We start from the raw sequence: 18414 nt of genomic DNA, 5'->3' as shown, positions 1-18414 counted from the left end.
AATAGACTTCAAAGGACGTTCTGCTCCTATATCTGACATACTGTACATAAGGAAAACATTACTCCTCCAAGTCTGCATGGAAACAGAATATCTTATTACTTGCATAAACAGTAGATTAGTGTCTGTGTGAGGAAATGATGGAATAAGAATAGAAATTAAAACATCACTTGAAGTAGTATAACATGAAAAAGTTTGTCTGCAGCTCACAATGATCAACAGAAAGAGTTTCCTCTGCTGTCTCTGGTCCTGCAGCAGCCTAGTTGCCTTCAGATTTAGAAGAAGAATAGCTGGGGTTGTTTAATTATTTGTCGTTATTTCTTGTAAGATGCAATGTTTGCCAGCATAGGTGGATTATGATACTAGTATACCTATAAGGCTCTCAAAACCTTGGCCTTTAATTCTTTATGATGCTGGAACAGGCACAGGAATTCCCTGCAAATCTATCTTGTTCAGTAGAGCACAGTGCAACATCTAGTATGCAGAAATTAGAGATTTTAGTTTCCATGTGCAATTCTCATTCTAAGCCTACAGGTAAATACACTACCTTACAATGTTATTTGAAAACATATTTTCGGTTTGCTTCTTTTCTTCTCACAGAGTTGCTATTTAACATGTCACTGAGTATTTGATGCTCAGTGAATAAACAGCTATTTAATGTTTCCTTCAGTCCCTTTCAGTGCATGGCCTCAAATACCCATAAACCCAGAGCATTCAAATGTGTCACTTGTTCAAGTGACACTTGGATTTTTAACCCCCTGGTCCTAGAGAATAAAGTCCTGGCTGCCATCAGTACAGGAGATGAAAACTCAACACTCTCTGCAAGTCAAATCAACTATTTCCATAAAATGCATAAATAACATTATTTATACATATATATGTGTTCTCTCTTGAGCAACTTGGATAAGGTAATTTAGATTAGATATCACTATCTGTCTAGGCTAGGGCAGATTTTCAAGACTATCTATGCTAGGCTTTAAAATCAGTGTCAAAAATGCATTACAATTTTCATAGTGGAGGCAGAATTCAAACATAAGTGAGGAATTTAATTTCTTTTCTATTACTTCCCATATAATAAATGTTTTCAGCTAAAAGGGACAGAGAAACTTTCAGTATTCTTTTTAGACAGCATTGGAGAAATCCTTAATAGAGATCAAAGCATGAAATCTTTTAAGGAGAACTTTGATATTAGAAATATGGGGGGTTTTATCCTATCTGAACAATTTGTCTGATACAAAGTAGTTCCAAGCCTTCATATGATGTTAGAAATAACACCTAAACTGAGCTAAAATTACTCTACCTTTATTCATATGCCACGGGAATGAATATTATGTATGTGCACTTGAAATAAAGACGACTTTGCTTTAGTTGCACCTTTTCTTTTGTAGCAAGCTACCAGCACAAGTCCTGCCTGTTAGTATTTCCTGAACACCTCAGAAGGCGTGGTCACATTCCCAATGCCTATTGGGATCCTGTGGTTTACTCAGCTGCCTACATTGATCGCATGAGAGATCAAGGGAGCACACACCATGGGCAGAATAGCTTCAATACGAGTCTTATGAGGCACAGGAGCAGGTCACCCAGAGAAGCTGTGGAGTCCCCATGCCTTGGAGTGTCCAAGATTGGATGTGGCTTTGAGCAACCTGGTCTAGTGAAAGATGTCCTTGCCAATGGCAGCTGGTTGCAACCAGATAATCTTTAAGATTCCTTCCAACCCAAACCATTCTATGATTCCAAGATTCCATTATTTTCGGTTGTTTTAAACTTAAATAATGTAGACTTTGAAGCAGAAATTGATATGAAGCGCCACTGTTCAATTTACTAATATGAACATAACCAAACTGCTTATTTTCCATAAATATTCAACTAAAAAGGTATCATGTAACAGTAAAGCCTATACTGAGTCGGAGGGAGCACACGCAGTAGCGCCAGCACACATGTGGGCACTTAGTCACAAATTGTGGTACATGATGCACCTCTCAGCTGGCCAAGCTCAGAGGAAATTGTTCTTTGTGGGACTGGGAGGGATCATTCCATCAGGAGAATGTCTCCTTGGGAATCTGTTGAGCAGTGGTGTCCAGCCTCTCTATTGGTGAACAAGAGCAGCTAAACTGAAAAGTACATCCTCTGGCCATGGACTTGTATTTTGTATACCAGAATACCAAAGAACATGTGTTCTATGGACCCCTTCCCCACATTGTGTCTTTTTCTGTAGGTGTAATATTCTGGTTTGTAGGACTGGAATACAACTGTCCTTGACATTACTGATTTTTACTTTTCTCTGAGGAACATACACATTAATTTTTTTTTTAATTTTGATATTTACTGTGCAATGGAAATAGTTTATTTGTCTCCTATTCTGTTATTTAAAAAAAATAACAAAAACCCAAAAAACACCTAGAGATAAGAAAGAAGGAAAAAAACCCAATGTCATAATACTTCTGTGTGAGGTTCAGATCTGCCTGCTGTATCAATTCATGGGATGATCTGCCACTTTCATCAGTAACCATGCCCACCTCTCTCTTCCATACACAACTTTGCTTGCCCATCCTTCAGAAATTCCATTAAAATTATCAATTAACATGTAAAGAGGAATTTTACACTGTATCCACAAACTTTTGGATCTGCCATTAGTGGAAACTGAAATTTTCCATAGGAAGTCCCACCTACACAAGATGAATGCTATAGAGTGACGTACTTTGTGTAGGGGCATCACTTTTGATGTTCACATGTCAGCTACAGGATTGCCAGCTAACGCTCCCAGATTTTGTTGGGGGTTTTTTGGTGGTTTTTTTGTTTGGTTTTTTTTTTTTTTTTTTTGGTTTTTTTTTTTTTTTTTTTTATTTCTGTACTATAGTGAAGAGGTTTTAAAAACCTTACAGAAAAAAATCAAACATCTTAGGACCACTAAGATATTTTACGCTTTCTCACTTTCTCCAACTAAAACATAAACAGCATTGCTGTCAAAGAACATATTCTTATCTAGAATTCAGTATGAAAGAAATTATGCAGCTAAATTAGAGCTGGGCTAAAATAGGTTGTTTTAAATACACTCTCAGTGTCATTTTCATATTATGTTTCTTAGTATTATGGGGAGATTTGAGACTGTTAAGAACCTTGCAGAGCTCACACAGACATGGAAATATCGTGTATTGTGTGTCAGGGAAATATCTGTTTATTAGATATGTAACTAAGGAAAGATCTGCTCTGAACATGCTTTTATAATGATGTTCATTTAATCTTTTATTAAATATACAATATAATTCATATTACAATTGAATATTTCAGTCTAGAGTTTTGCCAGCTTTGAAATTTAGAGCTCTGGATATACTAGCTAGAATGTTACTACTTGCATATTTCTTTTTTGAAGTAAAACCAACCCCTAAAACAGTGTTTCTAGAATGTAACTTTATGTACTTGGACAAATGATTTGTCAGTTCAGTGAAGTACAGTCTACAGTAAAGTATAGTAAAAGCTTTTAGATTTGGCATACATTTTGACAATTGCTAAGAGGTACTAGCAAAGATATGTTCTGTATTCTACATATGGTTTTGTTTTTTTCTTTTCCTTTTAGTTATATCTCAGTACTTTCTACAGGCACACCCAAATTCTAAGTAGATTTGAAACAGAAAAGACCAGTTTGTAATTACAAATGTTTAGAGCAGTGCTCTAATAAAAAGTGTGCTTGAATGAAAATATAATGTATAAAAGTCCATCTGAATGAGATGTAGAAATGTGTAGGTCTGAATATTTTAATGAACACCTTTAAAAACTATTTAATGCCATGTTTAAAATGAAGTGCGTAAATCTTCTTGTAAAAGACCAATCCTTTTTTTCAATCAAAACTGTTTTTAAATAGGGTTTGGGTTTTCCTTATGTTGTTAACAAGAAGATAAAGAAAATGAGATTATAAATTAAAATAAAATTTCTCCGATTTAGTTTGCATGTCATATGTAGAAAAAACCCCCATCAGTTAAAAATCTCTATTTCAATATATTAGTCTTGCTCCACTGCAGAAAAAAATAAAAGGGATTCAGCCATGGTTCTAGCTATACTTCTCCAAGAAACATTTTTTCCTAACATGATGAGTTTCCTATTAATCTAGAATATTTAATGAAACTCTGATATCTCATACTGTGATAAAAAAAAGGCATCTATTTCACTATGAGGATTAATTTTGGAGGGAGACTAAATCCCATTTCAGTTTGGTTATTTTTTAGCTCCAATATATGTACTGTGTCTACTTTAGCACTGGCAAATCTACCCTCACACAGATTATATCTTAGCTGAGAATTTCTGATATTCATCAGTTTGACTTTTGTTTTAAGTAATCAAGATTTTTTAAAAGGATAAACTTAATTTTGTGTAGTTCTTCAGAGCTATTCAGGGGAAAAAAAATGAAATCTGGAGCATGGTCATGCAAAACCAAAAAAAATGGTACCATCTGGTAAACTAAGACATGAATTTACATCATATTAGGTTCTTTGTGGTAGCTACTGCATTAACAAATGGTGTAGTGGTGTAGTGTAATGAATGACAGTGGAATAATCCAGTGTGGGCCAAGGGCCTGTTGCCTGTATGACTGTACTAGAAAATTTCTTTGTGCACTTTCTTCATACCCACTGTTGTGCTTAGACTTCTCTGCTTTTTTTTTTTTTTTTTATTAAATGTGGATTGGACTTAATATACACAAAATCAGTTCTACTAGCATAGTTGTAGACGTATAACTTACCACTCAAACCAAAAATTAGACAGCGTCCATAACCCTTATTTAACACTTCTTAATACTTGAGATTTGACTTCCTGTCATATCCCACAGCAGGGAGTCAGATGATGAGATCTTGTCATAACTGAATGGGCTTATTTTCTGCTGAATGTTTTGACACATGCATGCACACCTACACTTGCATGCACACACTCTCATAAGACTGGTTTTCTTCTTTAATTAATGAAAAAAATATTTCAGAAAAACAAGTTTTAATCATAAAAGGGATAACTGTAATGAGAAAAAAAAACAAACCATGTTCCTTTCAACATAATAGTTACTTAACTAGTAATACATTGAGATTAGATGACAGCAAATCATTGTGATCTAATATATTTTGAGTTTTGAGGGGTTTTCTCTTAAAGTGGTGTACACATGAATTTTTTTAATATTAGACTTTTTTCCTTTTTCCAGGTTGAGTGGTATGAATCTACCTTCTCCAGTTATCAGCAGTAAGAACTGGTTACGACTTCATTTTACGTCTGATAGCAATCACCGACGAAAGGGATTTAATGCTCAGTTTCAAGGTAGGAAACCTATAAAAGCATGCCTAGAAAGCCCTTTACCTTTAGGCATCACTAAAGTGGTGGTGGAATTTGATGATTCTGTTTAAGTATTACAGACACAGTAAAAAGCTGACTCTTGTTATTACTATGTAACTATTGCTCTGACGTTGAATATCTGTTTTCCCTGTGTGATCAGATGTCTCTAGGGATTTACTTTTGGAAAAAGTATGTGTGCTTCACAATGCAGTCTGCTCTAAATATGTATTTGCTTGCTCACTTTTTTCTTAATAAACTTCTTTGCAGTCAGTCTGATCTTTGCTTTAAAAACATGCCTGGAATGCAACTTGCAGAAAGTCAATTCCACACAAAGGCAGGCCTCTATCTAAACATTGTCTTCCTTCATTATTCAAAACCTGACTCTTATCCAGAAGCTACATTCTTCGTTTGGAAATTTGACTCAACCATAGTATAGTACGGATTATATTTCAGGCTGCTGCATATATTTGCATATACAACTTCAAAAGAAGACAAAAGGATGTCAGTGTTGCTGTCATTTCTATTTATGTTCATGTAGATACTTTTTAAAATGCAATTTTTTAGAATGGATTCTTTATTGATTTTTGTACTTTATAAATCATTACTCAAGATGAAAGACATGATAGTTATATTGAAAATAGAAAAGCTTCCTAATTTATCTGTGCTTTCATATTCTGCAGTTATATACGCTGTTTCAACTCTTTTACCCTCCCACAGCATCAAATCCTTTAGGAATTTAAACATTTGTGTTTTTTCCCCTGAAAGTCTGGTACCTCTATAAATTTTGAAATTACACATACATTGCAACAACTGTATGTTTTCTGGTGACCATGGCATGCATGTGCAACAAAAGCATTTAATATACATAGTCCTTTTAGTTTTAAAAATATTTTGAACATTTCAGAAAAAAAAAAATCTGAAATGTCATTTAATTTTGGCAACTCAGCATAAGTATGTGATCCTTTGCCCTTAAAACTTATTTTTTTTCCAAAGTATATCAAGGATGCATATATAATACCACTGCTGGGTACTATGAATGAAAATGCACCGCTTATGTAAACTCTGTATCTTAAGGTCTTAAGACTGTCAATTGAGGTCCACAAAAATATTGTGATTTGTCCTGCTGAGGCACCAGAGAACTGTGAATCAACATAGTAACAAGGAGGAAGTTTGTGATGATGTAACATACACTGGAAAACAATTTTTGTTCTTCTTCAATGTATCTTATCTCTAGACAAATACTCACCAAGTACTTAAAACTTCTGGGAAATATCTGGTGGGATGGTTATTTCAGATGTATCTCTCTTGATCTGCATAATACATCAGATATTGGGTAAAAATGTGAACTTCCTTGATGTAGAATATACCTTGAATTCATGTGAAAGTATCTTATTACAATCAAATTCTTACAATTATAGAAACTTCCTTTCTTAATTTAAATAATTCTTATGAATTGCAGGTTTATACATTTTACTGTATTTAATACAAAGATTTCTGAATTACATGAGAGATCATGACTTACATAGTTATCTATCTTATCAGACTCAATTGTAATTAAATAAATTCCTATGTTAGTGATATTAACATAAACTGTGTTAAAACATCAGAGAAAAAATTCAAGACTCATAGGATGAAAATTCATAGTGGTATAAAAAACAGGTTAATCCAACTGCTTCATTAAGTTCTTTTTATTACACAGCATTAGTAATTATATTATGTGTGCATTTGAAAACAAAGCAGAAGTAACAATATTTTCAGCTAGAGAAATCTACTAGCACGACAGATTGCACAGTAGCGGAGGTTGGAAGAGCCCTCTGGAGCTCACCTGCCCAGTGTCCTTCTCAATGAAGGGTAACCTAAAGCAAGCTGCCCAGGACAGGGCCAGGGGTGGGCTTGGAATACCTCCAAGATTAGAGACTCTGCAGCCTCTCTGGGCAAGCAGCGCCACTGTTTACCCTCAGAGTAAAAAGGTTTTCACTTTTTAGTTAGTGGGTTTTCCTGAGTTTCAATTTGTGCTTATTGCTTTCCATCTTGTCAATGGCTATCATAATGAAGGCTCTGGCTCCACTGACTGAGCACCATCTCATCTCACAAGTATTAATTCACACCAATAAGATCTACCCCTGATTCCCCCAAGTTTTCTCTTCTCCAGGCTATAATGTCCCAGCATTTTGAGCTGCTCCCTTATGTTTTTTTTTTTCAGAAACTTATTTCTACTAAAATTCAATAGCCTTGACATGTATTTCCATCTTAGGTACTTTTCTCAACTTAAATAATTATTTTAACTGATCATGAAACAAAAAAAAACACAACTCCACAAAATCTAAGTCTTGTGACAGACACGACCTTGTTTTCAGGCACAAAACCTAGCAGTGAAAGAATGCTTCCAATGCCTGATTGTCTCCAGACACAATTCTTGTATTTGTCCTCTGAGCAAATCCTGCATTGCTAGCTATATGACTCTGAGACCTCCAAGAAACATTTTGCTTATGGGCAACTATTCCCAATAGTTTAAACAGACTGTTTCAGAATACACACATGTAGGTGGGATTGATGTGTTGATATATTCAGCTATCCTGTCTTTGAGACACATGAAATAAATATATAGACTTTTTTACGTAATCATTCAACACTCACTTTACTAATAGATGAGTCCTCATTACCAGACAAAACTGAAGGAATCTTTGTGATGATTCTAATTTCCCAGAAATTCTAAATCTTGAGCAACTGTCCTCAGAGCATTTGGGACTGAACTTTCTAATGTTACTTTGACTGCTTTCTCCTGTTGCTGCTTGCTAGAAAGAATAGCTCTTTAAAGTCAGTTTGTGCTGTCTCTTTGTGACTGCTTGCTTGGTTCATTCATGTGTGTGTGGTGAAGATGTATAATTGTGCGGTAATTGACCATTGTTTCAGGGAAACAGAAAAGTCAGTAAATTTAATTCCAGTCCCTAGATATTTAATGAAAGCAGCCCTTATGCTTTGCCAGACAGTAAGTTGTGTAGAGTCCTTATACAGATTTTTTATGATAGCTGTCACGTGTAAATGCTATTCACAAAACAAAATCACAAGCTTGTCCATTTGCATCACAGTCCATCATAAGTACTGTGGTGGGTTGATGTTGTCTGGACGCCAGGTGCCCACCATATCAGTCATTCACTCCTCCACCTCACCAGGACAAGTAAGAGAAAATGTATTGAGATAAGGATAGCAAAGTATCACTCACCAGGTACTGTCATGAGCAAATCAGGCTCAACCCTCACATATTCTCACTCCTTTCTCTGGCTGCTATTAGTGCTGCACTGTGACTTTTTTCCTTTTTAAATATGTTACCCCATCGCTGATGGCCTCAGCCTTAGCTAGTGGCAGGTCCGTCTTGGAACCACCTGGTTTTGGTTTTGTTGGACATGAGGGATGCTTCTGACAGCTCTTCACAGAAGCCACCCCTGCAGCACCCCTACCCCCCCACAAAAAGCTGCTGCTCAAAATCAATACAAAAATACATTTCTGACATTTTAATATTTTATTATAAATCTATTACAATCTATTTCTTCTGATCTCACACACCTCTTGTACCAATTTAATCGATTCCTTTCCCTGGTGTTGGTTCCTTCCCTAAATACTCCATAATTATCCTTGTGGAATACCAAAATGCTCTTCCCTTTTACTTCACAATGAGCTCTGTATCCCTAAGTAGGGCCCCTCCTGGGTCTCTGAAGTGACTGGAGAGCTCCTAGAGTGAGCTGTGCCCTAACCCCTGGGACTGGGTCTCACCAGAGACAGCCCTGGGGAGGCTGGGGTAGAGGTTGGGTCTCTGTGTTGGTTCCCCCACTTGCCCATGACGCTCTGTGCTTCTTCTGCACCTGTGGTGACATATCTGGAGTGGTTGCAGAAGGGCCAGGGAGAGGTGGCATTTGTCTCACCCATCCACCACCATATCCCTGTGATCCTGTGTGTGTGCACAAGGGAGCTTTTTATTGCTTCACTATCCTGGCTGCAGAGGAGGCAGGCCCTATATCTGTGTGGGCAGGGCAAGGTTGCTGCTCTATACCAGCCATATCATTGGTGGTGGGGTGGTTTTGGGGGCCAGAAAAGGTTGAGTGCACCCCCAAAAGCACCTCATTTTGCCTGTCCACTGGGGAGGTTGTTGGGATCGGCTCTGTCGGGATCATTCTTTGCTGCTGGTGCTGCTCACCCCTGTCCGGTTTCTCTGGATGTGGCTTGGAGACATAAAGCCACTGTGTCTCCAAGCCATGGTGCTGACAGAAGCAGAACTGCTGTGTTGTGGAGCCAAAACCCCAGCAGAGCCAGCATGGTGCAGCGCCAGTGCCAGAAGCAGCCATGCTAAATCAAGTCCAGTTTCTGAACTGGCAGTGTGGCATGACACAGACAATTTGGCTTTCAGGGGTTTGTCCACCATTCTCTCCCATTGTTTTTGGCTCAAGGACAGGGAGAGTCAACCAAAGGGAGCATCCACCATCCTGTCTTCATCTCAGGGGCTACATGGACATGACCTATGGGGAGCATCCACCATCCTGTCTTTTTCCTGGCAGCCGCATAGAACTAAGTCAAGGTGGCAAACTCCTGTAACATGTAAAGCGCCTTCTCTTTTTTTTTATACTTTTGTTATTGATATTGTTGCTGTTACTGCGTGTCCATGGCTTTTTTTCCTTTTTATTATCTCAAGCCATAGTCTTTGTCTTTATCCTTCTCTTACTGGAAAGGGTGAGGGGAAGGGGAGTGGCCTATTTGGAGTTTCATTTCCATCTGCTGTTAAATCTCCACTCTAACCTAGCACATCTATCAGTGTCACTGGCTTTTTGAAAGCAAATCAGTATGGGAGGCAGCATAACACATCTCTTCGAGCAACAATGGAATAATAATTTTTTTTTTCCTAGTAAGAATTTTGATTATCACACTTTTCATAAAATTAGCATACAGATACTTTAATTACTCTTTCCCCCTCATATCAAATTAACATCATGTTTATTATTATCTTACCATAGCTATATTATTGCTGTAACTTGGCCTTTTCCAGTCAGCCAAAACTAATACTAACAAGTAGTCAATTTAATTTTCTTTCCTTTGTTTGATCTTTCATCAGGCAAACAAAATTATTATAATTTATTTCATTAAAATATTGGAACTACCAATTGGATATAAAGCTATGAATAATTAATTTGTCCAGACATTTTTTCAGATCTTTGTAGCTTGCATTTTTAGCAATATTTATTGCCCCATTTTTTACATGGTCAAGAAAACCATCTCACTGGTAAAAAAAAATTAGCACTGTACTAGAACAGCACATCTTAATGCATCAAGTAAATATAGTATTAAAATACTTGACAAACTGTTCTCATTTTCATTTGATTTTTTGTATTTTGATGTTGATTTCATCAATAAAAATATTTATGTCCCAAATTCTCTGTGTTTACCTGTGCAATATTTTTTTTTAGCTTCAGAGTTTCTATTCAGAAGGAGGCATGGTGTTGAATAGCCCTGAAAACCACCAGAAAAAAAATACATTGCAGTGACACGCTCTGCCTTGTCTTCTTCATATCTGCCATACCAGCAACATTGGTCTCATGGAAATGAACTCTCACCATATATATCATTGGATGCAGCTCTTGTTCTGCCTTGCGCCTTGATGGCATTGCCATGGGGGGGAAAGATGTTGCAGTCATTCAGTTATGAACTATTTTTTATTTTAAATTCCTCTACCCTCACCTATGCTAATACATGAATTCCCTTTGCATATTCAGTGGCAGTTGCAGAGCATATGATTTGTCTAATGCCAGTGCTTCATAAATGTGTAAATTCCCCAGGGGTGAAGTATCCTTTACTAGGAGATGAAAACCTGGCAGTTCCTAGAAACAAAGCTTATCAATGTACACAGAATGACTTAAAAGGTGTCATAAAGAATCCCGTTTTCTTGCCTATTTACAGCATGTACAGTATGCCTGCTTAGCTTTTGCTTATTGCCAGAACAATAGAAGGATTTTTTTAAAATATTTTTTGCTTTCTTTTTAGGAGGAAAGAACCCCACAATACCTTTAGCTATACAGCTAAAAGTGGTCTGCTTAAGTTAAATATTTATTTCAAAATTTCTAGAAGTAGAACAGAATAAGAAAGCTTCCAAAACAAAACATGATTAATGCCTGTGTTTACTTTTTTACTCTTGCCTCTGTTATAGAGTGCTTCAAATAAAGTATTCTATTTTTCACAAGTTTTCAGCAAGGTTCAAGAAGGTATTAAGTATTTTAATAATTATGTACCCCAAGTTATTTATCTGTTGTGTTTAATTACATTCAGTAATTCAGGATTTAACAAACAGATAATCCTGAAGTCAAACAATGAATATAATAGAGGCTGCTGAAATAAATGTATGCTAATGGAAAACCATGAGTGAAATAATGTAAATCAACTTGCAATTGCTAGATCTTTCAACTAATTTTCATAACTCACAAAGTCTGCCTATAAATGCCTGTCCTTTCCACATATTCTTTAAAATGCTAGAAATTATGTTTTAAATAAGTGAAAAGAATTTGCAGTGTTTCCTTGATGCATGGTACTTTTAGTCAGAGGTTTCTTTTAGAATTGTTACTTAGAGTATATTTAGAAAGAAAATAATAAAAGCAATTGATAACATCATGAACCAGAAAAAAACCCTGATATTTTCTAGCTCTTAAGTGATGCTGAATGGACTTTTCCTTTAAATGGTCCTGAGACAAAAAGATATATTTTTGTTAAATTTTATTATCCAGAGAGTAAACCAGTCTTGATATGAAAACATTAACAAGGAGATAATCCACCATTTTTCTTGACAATTCTTTTCTGTGGTTAATAGAACCACTTATATATTCCAGTACTGCCACAGTAATACTTCTTTCTTACGTGTCTAGTAAAATGTTGCTAAAAAGGCTAAGATGTACCTGTCTCATTGTATCAGCCCGAAGAAGATGCCAATTTAGTAACAGCCATTCAGTTAAAACTATTCAAAAGACTATGGCTGAAGTGGCATTCAAACAAGGAACTGAATGGTTCTCATTTTCTTTTAGAGCCAGTTCCTAGACACTACTACCCAGTGTGTTCTGCAATGCTGTTTATTCATAGACTAAATTGTATTGATAAAATTTTCCAGAACTATGGGGAATATCTGCAGTCATTTGTTGTAATCTTCACAGCAGTGTTGTTCTTGCTTCTCTTCCAGGGGCTCCGCAATATATACTTATCCCTGGATCTTTTGTCCCAGCTCTCAGGCTGCCACAGCTCTCAGCTGTCATACAAATCCCTAGATGTTCCAAGGCTCTTTTCCTCAAAGGCCATATTCTCACAGCTTTCTGCTGTTACAGCTCCTTGATTCAAAGGCCACATTATAGTCTGAAGTCCCAGCTCTCTGGCTACCACAGCCCTCAGCTGTCCTCTCTTCTATCATATCAGGGGGTCCCATACCGTCTCTCGATGTTCCTTGTGGCTGCATGTTCTCCACCACATCGGGGCCACCAGGTGTTGCAATCTTCACAGCAGCATTGCTCTTGCTTCTCTACCAGGGGCCCCTCTCCAGCCCTCTCTGAATGCCACACCCCCTTTTACCCCGGCTACCTCCATGGGCTACAGCTGCTGCCCAATCAAGGACATCACAGCTGCAGCCCATTTACAATAACTAGGATCAGGGCAATACAATACAGAGATCACTGCCATACATATATTTAAAATACATGTATTTAGTCAAGCCCCCATAGTCATTGAAGACTTGATGCCTGCTGGACCGGTTTTATTATGATATATCATGCATTGAAAGCACAAAGTAGCTAAGGCAGTCCATCAGGGCAAGGGGCCAGCTAGGAGACATAGAGAAGGTTAATGGAAAACAAATGGCTGTGCTTCTTTTTAAACCTGCAGAACCTGTGTCAGTTTATACAAATAGAATGAGAAAGATTTGTGTAAAAATCTACTGTGACACCAATTTATCTTGGTGCCATTTATTCACTAGTACTGCATGCAGAGATTTCCAGCATAGGGAGCAGGTGGAAGGTCTGATAGTGACAGGCACTACTTTGCTGAATTGATGGAACAAGGAAGCCAACTGATCATGAACCTACAGCTTTTACAGGTAGCCATATAGGAGAAACATTTGTGCCTGCTGTGAAGCTCTCTGGAGTTATAATACTGATTAGCAGGGAAGATTTTGAAAGCTGTTAGTGACAGAAACACTGGGAGAGTGTATTTGATGGAATACTCTTCAGGCAGGAAATAGAGAAACAGAAAAGGGATGAATATTCCAATGAATTCATTTAAACTAGAGATTCTATGGAAGGCTGTGATGCTTCTGCAAAAAGTCAAGTGGGCAGCTGAGAGGAAAATCTTAAGATGCTCCCTGGTGGAAGCATCCACACTTATTGAGTGTGGGATGTTGTTTTATCAACAAAATTATTATAGAATTCCCTTAATAAACTAAAGTTAATAGTACGATTGAGAATGATTGTTTTTTTCTTATTCTCATAAATACAAAACTTTTAGAAAGAATTCATAGTGCAACAGGCCATAGTGAAGCAGAAGAAAACCTAGAAAGAGATAACGTACTGTTATCTGTGTTTACTGATCTCACATGACTTTGAGCAATAAGAAAGAAAGTATAATCTGGATAGAACATTGATGCTGCTAAATGTGAAGCTGTAGCTTATTTATTTCAGGGTCAAAAAAAGGTACTGTTCTCGTAATTATGTCTTTGGAGGAGAGTGTGGAAAGATTAGGCACCAGGGCAAAGCGAACAGAGCACTGAAGTGGACTCTTCAATCTGAATTAAGAAAATATTTTCTTTTACAACAGGGTTACTCATATTGAAGAAAATAACAGTGAAAGTGAAGCAAAAGGAAATAGATTAATTATGTATTGTACTGAGATAAATTTGCTAAGTTCCTTCAAGAATAATTTTATGAATGTTCTTGCAAACACACTTTTTTACTGAACTCTGCAAAATATTTAAAGCCAAGTGTAAATATTTGTAAAAGATATGTAACATATGCAAAAAATACAGAAAATATTTGGGTGCTTCCTTTGCTATAACAAAACCAGAGAACCATTCAAATATATCTATATATATTCCTTATAGTGACATAGAGCTTCAGACTGGACAGGAAAGGTGCTTCTTATGATCACCAGACCCTGGGCAATATGCCGTTCCTCTTCACCTTCAAATACCTGTACTAGGAAATATCTGCAGTGAAGGGCAGCCAAGAGCTGAACTCAGCGGAGCAGCAGCAGAGCAGCTTGAGGAAGTACCAACAGATGATGTCAGAATATTTTAGCTTTGAGTGGTAGCCAGTATTTGAGGTCTTGGAGGCTATTTCATGCAGGAAGAAAAATCAGCAAGATACTCATGTATTTGGATAATAGGGGAAAAGCATATTATGTCACTGAAGTCTGGGATAAAATGTATTGTCTTCACACATGTTCAGATATGTCAGAAACTAAGAGCTGCTTGAAAGTCACAGTAGATTTGAATGAAGATTTACAACCTAAAATTTTTACTTGCATGATCCATTCAGATAAGACCAGGCATATATTCCTTTCATGGATGAGTTTGTTTCAGCTGTAGCAAAAGTTTAAGGAATACCACTGGTGCTTTCCAGTACTCTGATAAGATTTTCAAAGACTTCCAGCACTCAGCTCTCTGCCCTCTTCCCTAAGTAGGTGTTATGGTTTGACACTGGCACAATGCCAGTGCCCCCATGAAAATTCCCTCTCCCTGGCATCTGCTGTGAGGTGGTACCCGGAAATAAGCAAAGCAGGCTCCTGCTTAAGGAAAAAGAAAAAAAAACTTTATTAACTAAACTACAAAAAACTAAACCACAAAGGGGAAAAAAAAAAACCACAAGGAAAATGAAAACTACACAGAAACACTTCCCCCTCCTCCTCCTACCAGATCCCCAGTACATTTACATTTCCCAAAATTATCCACACTCTGGCACCACCCTTTAGAAAATCAAATCTTCAGCTCATGAAGAGTAGACTGAGTCCTTCCTTGTGCCACGGACTTCTTGTCACAATTAGCACTGCCCGGAGTCCTGCTATCTCGTGACATCTCCTTTCCATGCCAAGGTGCTCTCACCACCAGGCAGGGGATGGGGCAGAGGCCTGCTTTCAGGGTGGACCTTTTAAAGATGCCTCGTCTTGTTCCAAGCAGAGCACAGTCTCATCTCTGGGACCTTTGTCCCCCCCCATTTCTTCTATACCCCCTGGGGCCGAGGGGTCTCAACACCGAACTCTCTTGGCTCTGAGCCTCCGCTTCCCCCTGCAATGCAGCCTCTGTATCACCAGGAAACAGTCCATGGATATGCAACAAAAGATTCCAGCAAAATTGCCACTCCATCTTCCCCCATTCCTTCAACATCTCTCTTTCTCTTTGCCAGACCCCCTTACTGGCCTATTTCTTCCTTCATCCTCCACTCTTATCCCTTTCCTAGGAAAGGTAATGTTCGGTGAAGTTCTCATTACCCACAAGAGTTAAAAGCTCATCCAGGCGGCTGGGCTGCTCACAGCCCCCCCCCTTCTCCTCCCAGCCCTGCTGCCAGCACATGATATCAAGTTTCAAGATAACAGTTCAAGCACAGGCTGCATTCTCTCTCCGTCTCCAAAAGGGGGGATGGGGGGGGGGGGGTAAACAGGTCGCTCGGTGCCCCCCCACCCTTCCACCGAATCCGGGCCTACCGCAGATGGGCCACGTGGCTTTCCCCTCCCCCAGCCCAGCAGCAACTGGGCCGGGGGAGAGACCCAACTCCTTCCCGCCGGAAATCCAAAGAGGGCTCTGTAGCAAAAGTGCCCTGCTTTTAACTCCGTGGTTTGTGGTCTCTGAGGCGGATCCAGTGCCCCACTGGTCAAACCAGGTGCTCATCTTAAAATCCGAACACCCATTGGTGACCACTGCAAAAACAACATATCCCAGATGTCCCATTTCCGGTCAAATCACGACAGTAGGTAACTCATCTCCAAAAGACTCTTGAAGATATGATAAACAGAAAAGGTGAAGTAAGCTAATTAACTAAGCTTAACTGGATGTTTAAGTGAAGCAAGCAGAAAGCTGTGCAGATTTTTAAAAGTAATCATTTAAAAGTTGGAAAGTGCTGTTCAGTTCTAACTTTATTAATGTAAACTCATTCCTCTTTTTGTGCTTTCAAATGGAAAATCATCCTTGAAATCAGGAAAACCTTTCTAATGAAGGTGCAATGGGGAAGTTAAAGAGAAGTATCTCAGAAAAGTTATTCAAATGGGAATCAAATTGTTATAAAACATCCAATTCAGAGTATTTCTTTTATTTACAAGACGAGTTGAACTGGTTCACTTGAACCACAGTATGCAGTAGTCTGTGTTTCTTTTTCAGACATTGAATAGTTTTTATTTTAGGAACTATGCTTGCCTAATACTTTTTAAAATTACAATAAAACACCTTATCGGGTACATGCAAAAACCTACACATTCAATAATAAAAAAAGCAAAAATTTGCTTTTCATATATCAAACCATCTTATTTCACATCTTGGGTCCATATGTCTCCCAGATAACTACATTTGTCTCCTAGAGAACTACATTTAGCTGTTAAAGTTTTATGGACAAAAAGACTCGTTACACGTAATGTCTGCTGTCTAAAATGTAGGGATCTAGCTTCAGCAAGTATTATATGTTTCTGTTATGTTTTGTGGAGAGAAAAAGGCATCTCCAGAGAGGGATTCATTGTGTCTATCTTAGAAGGGGATGAATCACCCCTTTGAGTGAGCTATTTCTCTTCATAAAACATACATTTAGATGACTGATCTTAATTTTGTGCATCCCCTCCCTAATGTTCTTTCAGTAAGATACAGAATGGCTTTTTCTTGAAATCTGAAAAAAATCCAAGGATAGAAACTGCAGGACCTGTTTCAGTTCATGACAGTCAAAAAGTTTTTCATATATCTAGTCAAAACATCTTGTTTCATTCTTGTTTGTGACCTCTGTATTTCAAATAAAGCTTGTGAGTATAATTTTTTCTCATTCACATGAAGTGTTCTTCAAACATGTATAACAAACGCCCTTAAGAGTGAAATGTCACAAAGAATTTTGGTGATGATTGGAATTTTTACTCTAAAATAGTGTCGCAGCACAAATAGAAGAAGAGGAATAGAGTTCTTTTTTTCTGTCCATTGCCTTATAACTCTATGTTTTTATTACTCATCCATGTAAGCAGTATGGGTTCTGAATCCTCAAAAAACTGCTCACAGGTTTTACATAACACAGATATTAATAAATTGAGAAATTCATACTGCTGGAGGGACCACAACTCCTGACAATATCCCAGATATTCTCTGCAAGAACTGTGTTGTTCATTTCCCTTTAAATATAGAATAGTTTTAACAGATTTGTTACACAGCCTGAAAAACAACTTAAGGTGGCACTTGATGGAAACTTTCGAACCTAAGTCTGGAAACTTAGGTTCCAAATCGAAATAAAACCATATCCATAAAGTTTGCCCTTCCAAAATGCCTTGGGGATAATATTGTCTGCACTGATGTCTCTGTATGATGTACAGTTCCTGCCTTAGAAGAAAACACCACACTGCTATCATAACCATTTCATACTATTCAGCTACAATTGTGTTTCAATCATCTTTCATCATTTGAACACCTGTTTTCCTCATTTAGGCGTGAAGGGCTGCACTTGCACAGAATGTACTTTCTGCAGTACTTGCTCAATTTCAGTAGTCAAGAAAAGCCACCTTCCCTCTGAAGTTACAACATAGAAATAAATACAATGGAAAAATGATTTTTAATGCAGTATTTAAAGACAACTTTCTACCACTTCACTTAGAAATATTTACATACAGATCAGTGTATATTGTAGTAATTATAACATTTATACCATGTAATGACAAAAAGTATAACTTACATTCTATGGTATGAATTTATTTACTGTGAGTTACTAATTACTTCCATGTAAGAAATGTTTGAGTTGAATTTGTGTTTCTGTTTGTATCTTGGATAAATAAGTGCATTTTGAGATTATTAGCCCCTGCAAGGTCTAGAAAAAAGTATTTAATATTAATCAGGGAAGGATTACAGGTTTTTGTAATTTTTGGTAACTG

General features: G+C 37.5%; 1 protein-coding gene across 2 annotated transcripts in view; it reads left to right on the top strand.

Moving 5' to 3' along the window:
* CSMD1 (CUB and Sushi multiple domains 1) overlaps nt 1-18414 on the top strand; it is a 1052613-nt gene that overhangs the window by 666537 nt on the left and 367662 nt on the right. For both annotated transcript variants that reach the window (XM_058020501.1, XM_058020500.1), the window contains exon 6: nt 5177-5289. In XM_058020501.1, coding sequence (XP_057876484.1) covers nt 5177-5289 — 113 coding nt within the window. The remainder of the gene's footprint in view (nt 1-5176; nt 5290-18414) is intronic.

The sequence above is a fragment of the Melospiza georgiana genome, chromosome 3, assembly GCF_028018845.1.
Source record: "Melospiza georgiana isolate bMelGeo1 chromosome 3, bMelGeo1.pri, whole genome shotgun sequence".
NCBI classification, from domain to species: Eukaryota; Metazoa; Chordata; class Aves; order Passeriformes; family Passerellidae; genus Melospiza; species Melospiza georgiana.
The sequence above is the reverse complement of the archived record's forward strand: the minus strand, read 5'-3'. Positions and strand labels throughout refer to the sequence as shown.